Source organism: Lampetra fluviatilis, chromosome 4, assembly GCF_964198595.1.
Source record: "Lampetra fluviatilis chromosome 4, kcLamFluv1.1, whole genome shotgun sequence".
Lineage (NCBI taxonomy): Eukaryota > Metazoa > Chordata > Hyperoartia > Petromyzontiformes > Petromyzontidae > Lampetra > Lampetra fluviatilis.
Window position 1 is genome coordinate 7918586 of NC_136278.1, and position 16584 is coordinate 7935169.

Consider the following 16584-nt stretch of genomic DNA (forward strand, 5'->3'; position numbering starts at 1 on the left):
GTCCTATTCCCGCACCTGCGATGAGCACGGTTGGCTACGTACGGTGCGAAAGAAGTTCAACGTGCATACATTAAGGCTGGCATCGGCCACGAGGGGTAAGGTATGGGCAAAACCCCGCACACAATATCACACAACAATGACAAATATCCCCTGTACAGCCTACAAAGGCCATTGGGGAAAGTGCTGTTGGCGAGCACCTATTGAGACCGGCATGGCACACGAGTGGGTGAGTGTGGCCATCACCACGCCCGGCCGACTTTGTCTCCTCAGTGGTGATGTTAACACACCAGGTACTCATTTAAGCCCGAGTTAACCTGTTGCATCTAGCAGTATGTCACACTGTTTAGGAAAAAGTCCCAGCAAATAACACCACTCGAGGTCACTTTAAAACGTCCTCTATGTCCATACGAGGAGCACAACTAATACAGGATATGCCCCCCTGAAAAGCGTGTTCAGTGCATATCAATCAAACTGATTTAAGGGACTCGCTGTCCCACCCACATTGCATATTATGAGAGTAATGTTCGTCGCATGACAGTCAAAGCGATAATTCTTCGAGCTGGGTGAAGGCAAGCTCAGTGAAAAAAAAAAAACTTCAATGTTGAATTTTTTTTGTTCCGTGCAGGCATTCGATGACCCTGGTACAGACAAACCGGCTCGTGCCGCACTCATCCCGGTTTAATCGCGGGCCGTTCGAACACCCCGATTTTGTATCCGGCATCTCGGGCGGTGCCGGCTGAGTGCCTTGACCTGTGGGCGCTGCCCCGCGCCACCTCGAGGCTTGGCCACCCGAGACGGCGCCAGGCCCTCGTCACGTACCAGCGAGTGCGTAAAACAGAACGGCGTCGCTCCGACACGGTTGGTATCACTCGGGGCGGGCACGACCGGAGGGCCTTACGTGGAGAGGCGGGCGCGCGATGGCAAATTCACCAACGCGCGAGGAGGAGGAGGAGACGCGTTTTGGTTAAGTCTGTGCCGCAGTGCGCAACACGCCGCGCCGTGGATTTACGTCGAGGGATCCGTGCCGCGTACTTTTTTAATACATTTTTATTGGGTTTTTTTTTCCGCCCAATTGGATTTTTACCGCTGGGCTGTACCACAGGCACCCAGAGCAGGCTGAGCGGGGTTAATCATCGACGATTCCCTCCACGTACACAAGAGACGACTTTCACATGACAGGGAACAGCTCTGGAATTAAATACCATAATGCATGCTCTTATAATAAACCGTAGGGAAAGCCTGATTTATTTTTTCATCTGAGGTGATATGGGGGTTGCTAGTTTGCGGACCCTATTCCTGTGTTAATCCAAGCAAATCGCTCCTTTTAATCCGGGCCATAAAGCATGGATGAATGTGGATCGTAGGGACAATTTACTGCCTCTTTCAGTAACTGGTCTCATCCATGTTTTTTTTTTTAAGGTGGATAACGCGATGAAATGAATGGCTGCGGTGACCAATTAATCAAGCTGCAGCCACGACAGCAGCATTGAGATGGGCATCACCATCGTCATCAGTAACAGCAGCAAATCGCGACAAGCTGATCATCACCATCATCATGATTGGTTCTCAACAGTCACAGCAAAAGCAATATAACAAGAGGTTTTCCTCTTATCTTATCTACATTTATATAGCACCTTCATCCAAGGTACTTCACGGCAATTGTAAAAATGATTAATGTGGCTGAGACAGAGAGTGGGGTCATTATTGCAAGTGGTGGTGTCACGGTTGAGAGAGCAGGGGGTAGAGGTGATGGAGAGGGGTTGGGGGTTGGGGTAGATCTGGTCGTAGCTGGGGGCTGCGGCAGGGAGCAGTAGTAGTAGTAGGGGTAGTGACAGGGGTTGGGGTCGTGGTAGTGATAGGGGTTGGGGTCGTGGTAGGGGTAGTGATAGGGGTTGGGGTAGTGATAGGGGTAGTGATAGGGGTTGGGGTCGTGGTAGGGGTAGTGATAGGGGTCGTGGTAGTGATAGGAGTAGTGATAGGGGTTGGGGTCGTGGTAGTGATAGGGGTTGGGGTCGTGGTAGGGGTAGTGATAGGGGTTGGGGTAGTGATAGGAGTAGTGATAGGGGTCGTGGTAGTGATAGGGGTTGGGGTCGTGGTAGGGGTAGTGATAGGGGTTGGGGTAGTGACAGGGGTTGGGGTCGTGGTAGTGATAGGGGTAGTGATAGGGGTTGGGGTCGTGGTAGTGATAGGGGTTGGGGTCGTGGTAGGGGTTGGGGTAGTGATAGGGGTTGGGGTCGTGGTAGTGATAGGGGTTGGGGTAGTGACAGGGGTTGGGGTAGTGACAGGGGTTGGGGTAGTGATAGGGGTTGGGGTCGTGGTAGTGATAGGGGTTGGGGTCGTGGTAGGGGTAGTGACAGGGGTTGGGGTAGTGACAGGGGTTGGGGTAGTGATAGGGGTTGGGGTAGTGATAGGGGTTGGGGTAGTGATAGGGGTTGGGGTCGTGGTAGTGATAGGAGTAGTGATGGGGTTGGGGTCGTGGTAGGGGTAGTGACAGGGGTTGGGGTCGTGGTAGGGGTAGTGATAGGGGTTGGGGTAGTGACAGGGGTTGGGGTCGTGGTAGGGGTAGTGATAGGGGTCGTGGTAGTGATAGGGGTTGGGGTCGTGGTAGGGGTAGTGATAGGGGTTGGGGTAGTGACAGGGGTTGGGGTCGTGGTAGTGATAGGGGTAGTGATAGGGGTTGGGGTCGTGGTAGTAATAGGGGGTGGGGTCGTGGTAGGGGTTGGGGTAGTGATAGGGGTTGGGGTCGTGGTAGTGATAGGGGTTGGGGTAGTGACAGGGGTTGGGGTAGTGACAGGGGTTGGGGTAGTGATAGGGGTTGGGGTCGTGGTAGTGATAGGGGTTGGGGTCGTGGTAGGGGTAGTGACAGGGGTTGGGGTAGTGACAGGGGTTGGGGTAGTGATAGGGGTTGGGGTAGTGATAGGGGTTGGGGTAGTGATAGGGGTTGGGGTAGTGATAGGGGTTGGGGTAGTGATAAGGGTTGGGGTCGTGGTAGTGATAGGGGTCGTGGTAGTGATAGGAGTAGTGATAGGGGTTGGGATCGTGGTAGTGATAGGGGTAGTGATAGGGGTTGGGGTAGTGATAGGGGTTGGGGTCGTGGTAGTGATAGGGGTAGTGATAGGGGTTGGGGTAGTGATAGGGGTTGGGGTCGTGGTAGTGATAGGGGTTGGGGTAGTGATAGGAGTAGTGATAGGGGTTGGGGTCGTGGTAGTGATAGGGGTAGTGATAGGGGTTGGGGTCGTGGTAGGGGTAGTGATAGAGGTTGGGGTAGTGATAGGGGTTGGGGTAGTGATAGGGGTAGTGATAGGGGTTGGGGTAGTGACAGGGGTTGGGGTCGTGGTAGTGATAGGGGTTGGGGTCGTGGTAGGGGTAGTGACAGGGGTTGGGGTAGTGACAGGGGTTGGGGTAGTGATAGGGGTTGGGGTAGTGATAGGGGTTGGGGTAGTGATAGGGGTTGGGGTCGTGGTAGTGATAGGGGTCGTGGTAGTGATAGGAGTAGTGATAGGGGTTGGGGTAGTGACAGGGGTTGGGGTCGTGGTAGGGGTAGTGACAGGGGTTGGGGTCGTGGTAGGGGTAGTGACAGGGGTTGGGGTCGTGGTAGGGGTAGTGATAGGGGTTGGGGTAGTGATAGGGGTTGGGGTAGTGATAGTGATAAGGGTTGGGGTCGTGGTAGTGATAGGGGTTGGGGTAGTGATAGGGGTTGGGGTAGTGATAGGGGTCGTGGTAGTGATAGGAGTAGTGATAGGGGTTGGGATCGTGGTAGTGATAGGGGTAGTGATAGGGGTTGGGGTAGTGATAGGGGTTGGGGTCGTGGTAGTGATAGGGGTTGGGGTAGTGATAGGAGTAGTGATAGGGGTTGGGGTCGTGGTAGTGATAGGGGTAGTGATAGGGGTTGGGGTCGTGGTAGGGGTAGTGATAGAGGTTGGGGTAGTGATAGGGGTTGGGGTAGTGATAGGGGTAGTGATAGGGGTTGGGGTTGGGATAGTGATAGGGGTTGGGGTAGTGATAGGGGTGGGGGTAGTGATAGGGGTTGGGGTCGTGATAGGGGTTGGGATCGTGATAGGGGTTGGGGTAGTGATAGGGGTTGGGGTCGTGGTAGTGATAGGGGTAGTGATAGGGGTTGGGGTAGTGATAGGGGTTGGGGTCGTGGTAGTGATAGGGGTTGGGGTAGTGATAGGAGTAGTGATAGGGGTTGGGGTCGTGGTAGTGATAGGGGTAGTGATAGGGGTTGGGGTCGTGGTAGGGGTAGTGATAGAGGTTGGGGTAGTGATAGGGGTTGGGGTAGTGATAGGGGTAGTGATAGGGGTTGGGATAGTGACAGGGGTTGGGGTCGTGGTAGTGATAGGGGTTGGGGTCGTGGTAGGGGTAGTGACAGGGGTTGGGGTAGTGACAGGGGTTGGGGTAGTGATAGGGGTTGGGGTAGTGATAGGGGTTGGGGTAGTGATAGGGGTTGGGGTCGTGGTAGTGATAGGGGTCGTGGTAGTGATAGGAGTAGTGATAGGGGTTGGGGTAGTGACAGGGGTTGGGGTCGTGGTAGGGGTAGTGACAGGGGTTGGGGTCGTGGTAGGGGTAGTGACAGGGGTTGGGGTCGTGGTAGGGGTAGTGATAGGGGTTGGGGTAGTGATAGGGGTTGGGGTAGTGATAGGGGTTGGGGTAGTGATAGTGATAAGGGTTGGGGTCGTGGTAGTGATAGGGGTAGTGATAGGGGTTGGGGTAGTGATAGGGGTCGTGGTAGTGATAGGAGTAGTGATAGAGGTTGGGATCGTGGTAGTGATAGGGGTAGTGATAGGGGTTGGGGTAGTGATAGGGGTTGGGGTCGTGGTAGTGATAGGGGTAGTGATAGGGGTTGGGGTAGTGATAGGGGTTGGGATAGTGATAGGGGTTGGGATAGTGATAGGGGTTGGGGTAGTGATAGGGGTGGGGGTAATGATAGGGGTTGGGTAGTGATAGGGGTTGGGATCGTGATAGGGGTTGGGGTAGTGATAGGGGTAGTGATAGGCGTGGTGATAGGGGTAGTGATAGGGATAGTGATAGGGGTAGTGATAGGGGTTGGGGTAGTGATAGGGGTAGTGATAGGGATAGTGATAGGGGTAGTGATAGGGGTTGGGGTAGTGACAGGGGTAGTGATAGGGGTTGGGGTAGTGACAGGGGTAGTGATAGGGGTTGGGGTAGTGACAGGGGTAGTGATAGGGGTTGGGGTAGTGACAGGGGTAGTGATAGGGGTTGGGGTAGTGACAGGGGTAGTGATAGGGGTTGGGGTAGTGACAGGGGTAGTGATAGGGGTTGGGGTAGTGACAGGGGTAGTGATAGGGGTTGCGGTAGGCCTATTCGTAGCTGGGGGGCAGGGCCATGGAGTAGCAGTAGCAGGATGGGCCAGGGAGTAGAGATGGGGTGTTTGTTTTAAGGGAGCAACGGAATCAGGTCAGTGAAGACGATTGCTCTTCGTGCGGTGAGAGTTTGTTCCAAGTGAAGGGGACGCGAGAAGGGAAATGGAAAGACAGCGCGACTGGGCGCAGGCCGAGGGAGGCACAGATCGAGAGAGACTGTGAGCGTAGAGGACGACATGGGACAGAGTAGTCAGAGATGAGAGAAGCACGATTGAGTGTGGCAAGAACATGGAGGGATTTAAATAGTTAAAGAGTCGCGTGAGAAATGTTAAACAGACGGCAATGGTAGATATTGGCCGCACTTGAACCGCCAGGTGGATAACTGGAGTTCATGTGGGTTGACTCGGGGGGGCGGAGGGGGGTAGGAACACAGTTAAGAGGGTTTTCATTGCATTCAATCAGCCTCTGGCCTGGCCGCAAGTAAATGCTGGAAAAAAAAGTGTTTTTATCTGAATTATATTTTCTATTTTAATTATATTCAGGAATGGGTACGGAAGATCGCGATTTCAAACCTCACCTCGGGGCCACCCCTCCGAATGTTTCCTCTAAGGCCGACAAAATTAACAAAACTTTCTTGGTAGAATAAAATATAAAATAAATAATAACCAGCCAGCAGTTCCACTGCTGGATTATTTTTTCCGCCTGAGGACGACCGCTTGTGTTGCGATCGAAACGTCGTGAAATATTGTTTTTTGTTTCATTTTATTTTTCTACCTACGTGACTTTACCGAAAGAACCAAAAAGTACGGATTCCTGCAGTCACGAAAGCTTCAAATCAAGATTTGTTGGAAGAGTTACCAGTGGTTGTCCGATGGATAAACTGGCTCCTGCCATATAAATGTGGAATTTCCTCCGCTGACTAATGACAACCCTACAATTAATGCTTATTGTAGTAGTTGAGCGAGTGGGAATGTATGTATGCATGTTGAACTTCCTTCGCACCGTACGTAGCCAACCGTGCTAATCGGAATGTACTGCCCTCTGCTGCGGGGACCAGATGTCAATTGAAGCGATCTCAGGGGTAGATGTGATATATCCGTTTCCGTGGGCCATTCAACTTAACATCGACGGCTGGCACTGCTCTCGGATTTGCACGGTTGGCTGCATATGCTGTGAAAGAAGTTCAACGTAGACACATACATAGCGCTCTGCAGGGGGAGATGCTAATAAACAGCTACAAAGCGGAATAACATTGGGAAAAATTCCTCGGCCCCAAAAAAAAAAAAAACACGAAATTCCATTTTAGCCCAAGAGTTCGCGCGGCGAGATGCCCCCGGGATCGCCGGTACCCGTGGTGATGCAGGAGAAGTCGCTGGCGCTGAGGCTGCGTGTGCTGCGCCCCGCGAACTCGGGCGGCGAGGCGCAGGCGATGTCGTGCACCGACGCGTTGGTGGAATGCAGCCACGACACGAGCCACTTCATCTTGCAGTCGCAGTGCAGCGCGTTTCCCCGCAGGTCGCTGCAAAGACCGCGGCCCACGCGCGCATCTCAGAAGGTAGGCAAGGAGGTGGGGGGGGTTCCCGGCCTGCTAAGGCTTACGCTGCCATAGGTGGCTCGCGGAACCTGCCCTCTTTGCTTGATCTCTCGTCGTCGTCGTCGCAGGCTTGCGTGCGGGTGTCGCGTGTACGTCACCGTGATGGCAGCGCACGAACGCTGCGAGCAAGCCACCCGGGATGCGCCCAATCTCGTCAGATCTCCGAAGCTACGCAGGTGGGAGCCTGGATAGCGCTTGGATGGGCGAGCCACCGTGTACACAAACAGGTGTTGTAGCCTGCTGAAGGTCGGCAGTGACGGCAGTGCGGCAATATCCATTGTTGTTGCACTGCACTCTGCGCCAGCGTTTCCATGCTCCCTGACTTCACTGAGCCACACCGTGACCAGCGATCCAAAAACATCCGTGGCCAACGCGACGTGGGGAGGAGGCCGTCGTTTAGCGGTGGGGTTTTTGTTTATCACAGGCGTGGACAGGGGGGTGGGTCATGCTTGGGGTTATTGTCCAGTCGCTTACTTGAATGTCGCGTGTGTGGGAGGACACTGGAGCACCCGGCGAACACCCAGCACATCACGTTACGTCGATGGAAATACAATTTTTTTACGCTCACTGATTTTTGCATGCCAAATATGCGCTGATGGTATGCCAATGCCGCAGGCAGGTTAACGGAACGGGCGGAACTGTGCCGATTTAGACGGAATAAGTGAGAAACAATACAAACGAGATAGGGGGAGGGGGGGAAATGAGAAGAAAATAAATAACTCGTTATCGAATCTCAAAGCTGCAAGGTCACCATCGCTGGTACCGCTGTGAGGGTGAGTTACTACCTGCCGAATGAAAGCCCACGGTTAGGGAATAATGCTCCCAAGACCATACGTTTCGATCAACAGCATACTTGCTCTTAGTTCTTTCGGTAAAGTCACGTAGGTAAAAAAATGAAATAAAAATTAATTAAAATATAAAATAATAATTTATTACTTTATTTTTTATTAACTTTTATTAATTTTAATTTAATTTTTTACCTACGTGACTTTACCGAAAGAATTAAGAGTATGAATCCTTGCAGTCACGAAAGCTTCAAATCTAGAATTAAAGCATCCTTGCTGTACTGCCACCTACTAAGCCCCGCAAGGTTGGCACAAGGTAACGCCACGTGCCACCGCCAAGGTAACGTGCGTTCGCGGTTCTTGAAGATGTAAATGTACTTACACGTCCGTCATGGCATCCAACCCTTTGAACACATCGCGTGGAAGCGATCTCAGCTTGTTGTTTGCCAGAGACCTGCACGGACATCACACGCCAGCGACGGGGACTCATGTGGGTCGCGTGAACGCAGCGTGCTCGGCTGTGCGTTATAAAACAGCAACAATAACAGAAACGGAGAGAATGTCCCATACCCCGAGAGTGTCATTAGTTTTTAACAAGGGCACCCCGCCCCATGCCATGCGTTTATGGGACCACTTTATGTCGGCAGTTTAAAAAAAAAGAGAGTAAACAGCCATCACAGCACATTGTGCAATAATATTGTGCGTGCCTGCGGCTGTGCGGTGCAAATGAAACACAGAGCGGGCAAAACGCAATCTTATAGAAATTGCCCGCGCCCAGCTGCACCAAGCAACATTTTATGCCCCGTACTGAAATGTCATTAACAATTAAAATAAATTAACAACTTACATAACACGGCGATATTAAGGCGAACGCAAATTGTCTCTGGCAAGCTTCGAAAAAAAAAATCCATTTGCGTAAGTTGACAAAAACCAGAAGCTAAAAGCTTCCAGGAAGAGACGTATGGACATTCACTCTCCATAGGAACTGCGGTCAGGCATACGCGATGGGGAATCTCTGTCAAAACGCGTAGCAGGCGCGACGGAATCAATCGGCGTCTTTATCTCTCGACCAGTGAGATCCCGGTGAGCATTTTGCGATTTTCTTACCAAGCATTGATTGGGAAAATCAGAAAGCGGTGTTGAAACAGTGCCCAAACTGGAAGCAGCACCGGCCTTGCCTCTGCTAATGCCACAACCGTTCTCGCGTTTGGGCTTAATTTCAAAGTGTATGAAAATGGCAAATGCACCCATGGAGGCCAGGGCCACTGGGAAGCCCACATCGTTGATCGCTTCAGATCAACCAACATGCACAGCTCTTTACAAGCAAGTTTCCCAACCCCCCCTGCCCCCCCACCTCTTGTGTTCATTATACGAATGATTAAGAAAGCGTACGACTTGTATCGTCGGGCGCTCTAAGTTTCCTGTTGGAACTGTCCCGTGCGCTGGAAACCGTGGCTATGAAGCAAATTAAAATATCGCGAATAATCAACAAAATATAACGAGCAAATAATTTAATAAATGTCCCGCGCGCCAACTAGAGTACGGTGGGTTCGCTCACAGGTGGGTGAGCGTCTTCAATCCGCGAAACGCGTTCCTGGAAATCTCGTCGATGATGTTGTTCTCTATGAAGCTGAAAGGTGGAGAAAACGACAGTCGACAGGATACAACCACCCGAGATGCACAGCGCGCGTTGAACTTCTTTCGCACCATACGCTGATAATCGGAGGTGCGGGATCCAGGTAGCCGATTGTGATCGACGCACGTGCGGTGATTCGATGGTTTCGGTGCGCACTATCTGCTGTGTATGATGTATGCTTCAGAATCCGTGGTAAATTCATGTAAAAAATGGGAGGGGAAAACTGACCACCTTGCAAAGAGGCATGCGGAGATGCATGTTCATAATCACACTTAGGCACCGAAAGAGGACAACGTGAATTAATAGCGAACATACGCAGGCTAATGCCATCGTTAGAACTGGTGAGAAAAGTGAGTAGGCCTGAGCAGGACACGTGACCAGAAGGGATGATAACCAACGGTCACGAGTAATGATGGAGTGGCAGCCAGATGGAATGGAATAAGTCTCAGGGGCTGTCTAACGAAGAGATGGAGCAACGAAATCAGCTCGTGTGCAGGCGGCATGTGGACTGCTACATTGCGGGACCGTGAGAGGTAGCGGCGGCGGCTTGCGAGGGCCTTCATCCAGCAGTGGATTGACCACGGCCGGTGATGACGATGGCGATGGCAACGAGGCGCTTGCGGGATTCATACGTGTGCACATACTCACAGGTAGTGAAGTTTGATGAGGCCCTTGAATGCGTCGTCTCTTATGGAAAAGCTTGACGATCCCAGAAGGCTGCAAACGCCACGTGGCACACGTCATCGCACGTCATTTAAAAAAAAAGAAGGCCACACCGATGCACTGCACTCCAATTGCGTCGTTGGCTCGGTGCAATCCCCAGAGCAGAGCAGTAAAATTACTCCGGCGTTACCATTAACTCGAGACTCGTTCCGAAAAAATATCGATTGCTGGTGGAGTGCAGCTACGTACACAGAGTTATTAGTGTGTCTCTGTGTAATGAAATGCTTGCTGTAACAATTACATTTGACCGGAGGACCCAGGAAGATACAAATAAAAACAAGTATATTGTTGAAAATTAAGTCCATAAATGCCAAACTCCACCAATGTAAGATGACTGTCGTAAAAAATACCGATTATTCAGGCATTAGATAAAACAACCCGGTGAAATCTTAATGCAGCAGCTGAATACGTCAGCGTTGGATGTAGTTGGCGTGTAGCCAGCCAGTCACCGATGGTTGCAGTCCCTTTGTCACCTTTATAATGCCAAGTGGTGTGGCGAAAAGTGCCCCCTTCTGCGACAAAGTGGACCCTGGCTATAATACGTCGTGACATCCAGAAGAGTAGGCAATTGTGCACTGTCACGTAGGTAAAACATTAAAAGTAATGAAAGTAAAATAAAACAAAACAAAAATAAAAATAAAATTCACGACGTTTCGGAGGCAACACAAGTCTCCGTCATCAGGTGGGACCGTCACAGCCAGATTAGCTGCATCAAGTGGCTGTGACGGTCCCACCTGATGACGGAGACTTGTGTTGCCTCCGAAACGTCGTGAATTTTATTTTTATTTTTGTTTTGTTTTATTTTACTTTCATTACTTTTAATGTTTTACCTACGTGACTTTACCGAAAAAACCTGAGAATATGAATCATTGCAGTCACGAAAGCTTCAAATCTAGAATTGTGCACTGGTTTAGACACCTTCCAGTTTATCCAGCTCGTACGCACCAGCGCGGTGAATTTGTGGTATGTGGTGAAGGTGGGGAGCAGTGGTGCAGTGGATAGAGCACTGCATTATGAACCTCGTGACTCAGTTTTGATTCCCGGCCACGGCTAATTTGAATAGCGAGTGATATCTGAACCGGTACTGGTTGCCTGCCCACCCACCTACCCACCTTAATCAAACCTCACTGACGAGTGTGGTGAAGTATGGTCAAACGACCCCCATGACTGCCACAGCGAGGGAGACCTTCATTCAGCAGCTGTAAAATATTTTTGACTATTATTTCAAATCAGAAATTTTAAAAATAAATGTTCGTCCCTTTCTACTTTCCAGAACTGGATTGGCATCTCACGTTATTAGATTATTTAGATGATTTAGCTGCAATAATTGTCCACACGATAAGCCCCTTGGTTCAGCTATCATTTGTGGCCAGGTCGCTTCTGCAAAAGAGGTGTGTATCTCAGTGGGCCTTCACTGGTAAAATCTTAAATACTTTAGTTTACACCTTTTGGCGTCATCTGGTCCAACCCATGTGAGACTAGGCTCTAAGGAAAGCTGTCTCGGGTGTGGACCAATCAACTTCAAGGACAGTGCACATTATCAAAGTTATGTTTTTTGTTTGCATTATGACTGCAGGTATTGTGGTCTATGCAAACATGCCTCCTTGTAAAAAAGGTGTCAGTTTTGTTGCCAGATAGAAGGGTAAAAAAACAATTATCATACTTTAGTTTAGTTTACATGCAGAGGAATACAGTGGAGTTGTTCGAGTGAGAGGTCCCAATGCGGCTAAAAACTGTAACGTATTTAGAATTTTCCTCCTACGTGTTGTCCGGTTGTTCCACGACCTGTGATCGAGCACTGCAGAGGCAGCGAGTGTTGGTGGTACGGACACGTCTTCTTGGTTCTTTCGGTAAAGTCACGTAGAAGGGAAATAATAAAATAATAAAAATAAAACATAACAAAACACAATTCTCACGACGTTTCGGCCACAACGCAAGCAGCCGTCCTCAGGTGAAGAACATGTCTGTCGGAAAGACAGCGTCTGAATGAACCTGTTCTTCACCTGAGGACGGCTGCTTGCGTTGTGGCCGAAACGTCGTGAGAATTATTTTATGATGTTTTATTTTTATTATTTTATTATTTCCCTTCTACGTGACTTCAGCGAAAGAACCAAGAAGATGAATCCCTGCAGTCACGAAAGCTTTAAATCGAAATTTAGATCGAACACGTGTTGAGAAACTCCCTCCTCGTCGGCGCTGGGGGTGCCCATACCCCGGCTCGCCAGGAGAACGCAGTCGAGTCAAGTGTGGACTAATGCCGCCCATCCCTTCTGCCCAGGATAGAGCGTTGGCCGCTCGCACGCGTGGATTTTCTCTGCGTGTTCCCGTTTACTCCCGCGCGTCGTATGAACAGTCATTTAATTGGTTGAGAAAAAACATCGTAATACATACAGGACTGCAGAGCTCGGGACAAATTGTTGGTGCCAGCTCACCGGCTGGCTGCCTTCCAGCTTTGCCTGCGGCTCCTCGGCGATTTTGAGATGCAATTTGCATGAACCACGCTATATAAAGCGACACATTATTATGATTATTATATTACCGCGTGCTGTTCTGCACGATGTCTGACGTTTTGCTCCACGTCCTGGGAGCTTCTTCAGGAACGGAAAGCTCCCGGCATGCGGAGCGAAACGTCGGACATCAAGCAAAAGGGCACCCGGCACACCCCGGAAGTGCATCGGAGAGCGCTGAAGCGCAACCGCAAAAACCAACGCAGTCATAACTTAAATTTCAAAATATATAGCTAAATATATATTATTATAAGCCTTGCAATTCTCCTGCCATCTTTGAAAATTCTTACAAATTGATTATTTGAGCCTTGCACTCGACCTGCATATAGATCAATATACATAAATAAAACATAAACAGTTTTGAGAGACGGAGCTCTTTGAAACTCTGCACCGTACATCTTGGTATAACTCACAGAACGTGAAGGGTTGGCAAGTGAGAAAATGTCCCGTTGGCAATCTGACTGAAGTCGGCATCGTCAAAGGTTCTGAGAGAAAAGAGGAGAGAAAAAAACACGGGCAAATGTACGAATGATTGAACATTTTTTTGGCCGCAATGTAAAATTCAATATTGTAAACGCTTGAACGTGCAATCCTGGGCTAAATTCCCTTGGCAGAGCAAAAGGCAGAATTTTTAATTAACTCGGATGATTTAGGGATATATATGGATTTTAAATACGTGGGTTGTTTGAAAAATATTAAAATGGGCTGTGTTTTCAAAAGAGCTTGATCATTTAAAAAATGAGTTGAGTTCTCCCCCCCCCCCCCACCACAATCATTGCAGGGTTTTACGTACACAAATATCCCATTGTGAGTCTCGTTAAATGGGTTCAGTGTTGCATACAACCAAAATGAATGTTACATTCAGTTAAGCAGTGAATAATTTCGGAAAACGTTGCAGCCATCTGTGCTGTTGACTTCCTGCCCTGTTTAGGTCCGCCTACACGGCTGGCTGTCTCATCTCAATAAAATAAAATACTCCCACTGTTGCTATACGGCATCTCGAGATGGTATTTGGCCGCGACATCAATCCAAATTGCACGCATCACCGTGTAAAACGCACTTGTAAATAGTTTTAAAAATGATCTCATGGAGCATGATGCGGCCATCAGTGGCCTGGTAAAATATGCAATGCAGTGTTAGTTGTTCAACAACCCATGACATTAATCAGCAGCGCGTAATAACATTCGCCGAAATCCCTTTCATTCATCACGGATGGCACTTTTCCCTGAGACGGTGCCAATTACCGCACAATGCGACGTTAGCAAATGCACATCCACTGATATCCGACGTTGTGGCTCGCAGCCTCGCATCGCCAAAGAGCCGCTCGCATGTCTCTGCGTGCGTTCCCATGGCGACTTTAACTAGCGGGCTAAAGCGCGCCCGCTACTAAATATAGACCACAAAAAAGGCGAGGATGACACCGCAATTCAACGTGCACGTAATACCGATTCCACAATTTTTTGCACCGCGCAAAAAAAATAATTCAAAGCCTCCCAGATAAAATTCGCCGCGTGCGTTCTGCGTCTTTCAAACACGCCCGCGTCGAACGGTCGCAGCACGGCCCACGCCAAAAATAACCACACTCTTGTCAGGTCCCCCGAAAAACATCTCGACATAATAGAGTTACACACGCGACGGTATGAGTGTGTGTGTGCACAGCTGGCCGATGCGATGCGTGCAGTGCGGTGCGTGCAGTGCATGCGGTGCGGTGCGTGCGCGCGCCCGAGACACTGCGGCGCTGGGATACGTACAACGAGGTGGCATCGAGCGGGAGGTTGCGGGGCACGACGGCCGACTTGCAGATGACGGTGCCTTTCCCGCAGGAGCACTTGGGCCAGCATTTTCCAGGCGTCCTTTTTGTCGCGCACGGCACAGCCAGCAGCAGCAGGAGCGCCGCGACGAGCAGAGGCCGCTGCATCCTCCCTTCTTGCGGCGGCGGTGGCAGCAGCGACAGCAGCAGCCTTCACCGCAGCGAGCTCGCACCTCTGAATCGATCACCGGGGGCTCCTTAATTAAGCGCCAGGGTTGCGACGATTCCACCTGGTTGGTCGTAACGGGGAGAGCGTGCGGCGGTTGCCTCCAGAGACATCTGCACGGCGGCGCTCTGATGTCAGACGCGACGCCGCAGATCGGCAATGCTTCTCTATCGCCTTTCCTTTCTCACGTCTCTCCTGCGCGCTCGCTCGCACGCTCGCTCGCCCTGCCGCTCGCACTCCGTCGCACGCACTCTCTCCCTCTCTCTCTCACACGCACACAAACCCTGCACTATAATTATATCCCTTGCTATGCCCTCACAAACTGTGTTCTCGCTGTATGCCTGGCTCGATCAATTTTTCCTTTCTTTATTTGGTCTCTGCTCGTCTCCATCTGATTATTGGTCAGCCTGGCTTTTGATCTGTTCATCTCCCTCCCCTTTCTCTCCACCTCTCTCAATCCCCCCCCCCACTCTCTCTCTCTCTCTCTCCTTCATATCATGAATAATTCATGCACATCTTGAGTCTGGCTTTCAACCAATAGCCAATTCCCACATTAGGAATTCTCCAAACATGAGTAAGATCAATTCTCATACATGGAACTGCTCATTTAAAGCGATTGTACATTGCCAAACATTTTTTTTTTAATTCAGTACATATTTAAGATAACGTATATTGTTTCACAAAACATACATCCTTGACATCAATGGGCGTAGGCATTCCTTAACCCATTGATATTCCACAGCTCCAGAACATTGTCCCGTAATCCTGTGATGGCTTCCAGTGGGGCTTAATTGTCCCTCTGCGCAGCTAACGGTAAATGCGCTCACGCTTAATGTCCGTGCTAATTAGAGCGCCGTCCCTCGCAGGCGAAGGGAACGCCGCCAGGCGTTGGAGCACTCACGGCGACGGAGTCTGCGGAAGCCGCCCGCTTCCCCGTGACCGATGAATAATGCAGGGGGCGAGATTGGTGGCATTTTCAGAAGAGAAGGCCTTCAAGGGAGATTCCTGGCGTGAGGCGAGTAGATCAACCGCTCTCGTTAAAGGTCAGTCAGTAGCCCCCCCCCCCCTGCCGCCCACTAGCACAGGTCAAGCGGTGCCGAGGATAGATTTCCTTCTCTCTCTCTCTCTCAGCCAATAGGCAGTGCATTACCGGCGGCTGAGGCCGCGATGCCCAACGCATGAGGCCATTGAAGACGGCTCTGGCTACGGGGCCGCTTCCTGGATGTAGCATCTCGTCAAAGGTTTGGCATGGAAGGCCACGTTCACGTTCAGCAGCCCAGCGTGCCTATGTCGTGGCCAATAAATGGTTTCCAACCATGATAAGCCATCCATTAGGTTACCCGCTGGGATATCAGTCCATTAACTTTAATCAGAGCCAGATGCAAGCCCATCAAGTCTCTTCTCCCGAGGAAAAAAACGGGAACAAACTACAATTGTAGCGTTACGCCGATCACTTGGTAGCAAAAAAGCAATACAAACTTGAACGGAAACGATCTGTAAATGTATACACAATATATTTAAATATAGCGAGGGATGATGAAAGTTTGAGGAACACCCAGAAGAACGTGAGCTTTCCGTGGATAAGGACGCACGTGCACACATTACAAATCAACGCAATGGCTGTGAAGGCGAGCTGTCTGCATCACTGCCCACGGGGCCATGCGGAGAGTTGGAACAAAAAAAATCCAGCTACTTAGAAGTCGCATGCGCTTCTGCGGCCGTCTGGAATGCGCTTCCTTCCGATATTAGGAAGCCACTGGAGAGATGCACTTTTAAATCTAGATTGAAAACTAATTTCTTTAGAACTGCTTTTGTGTATAGTTTGTTGTCCTTCCTCCGCACCTCCGATAAGCACGGTTGGCTACGTACGGTGCGAAAAAAGTTCAACGTGGATTTCCGACGAGGGACATCAGAGCCCGCTGATTGAACGCTGTCGTAATTGAGCGCCTTTCAAAGCCGAGCGCTTTTCGGTGGAAGAGGCTTCCGCTGGAAAACGCCAAGCGGGCAATTTAGTTGGAGAGGTGTGCGCGCGATGTTCC

General features: G+C 50.3%; 1 protein-coding gene across 1 annotated transcript in view; it reads right to left on the minus strand.

Annotated features, from left to right (window-relative positions):
- Positions 1-15002, minus strand: part of LGI1 (leucine rich glioma inactivated 1) — a 29584-nt gene extending 14582 nt beyond the window's left edge. The window contains exons 1-6 of the mRNA XM_078855489.1: positions 14321-15002; positions 12983-13054; positions 9988-10056; positions 9262-9333; positions 8086-8157; positions 6674-6843 (exon numbers count right to left, since the gene is read on the minus strand). Coding sequence (XP_078711615.1) covers positions 6674-6843; positions 8086-8157; positions 9262-9333; positions 9988-10056; positions 12983-13054; positions 14321-14487 — 622 coding nt within the window. The 5' untranslated portion in view covers positions 14488-15002. The remainder of the gene's footprint in view (positions 1-6673; positions 6844-8085; positions 8158-9261; positions 9334-9987; positions 10057-12982; positions 13055-14320) is intronic.
- Between the last annotated feature and the right edge of the window lie 1582 nt (positions 15003-16584).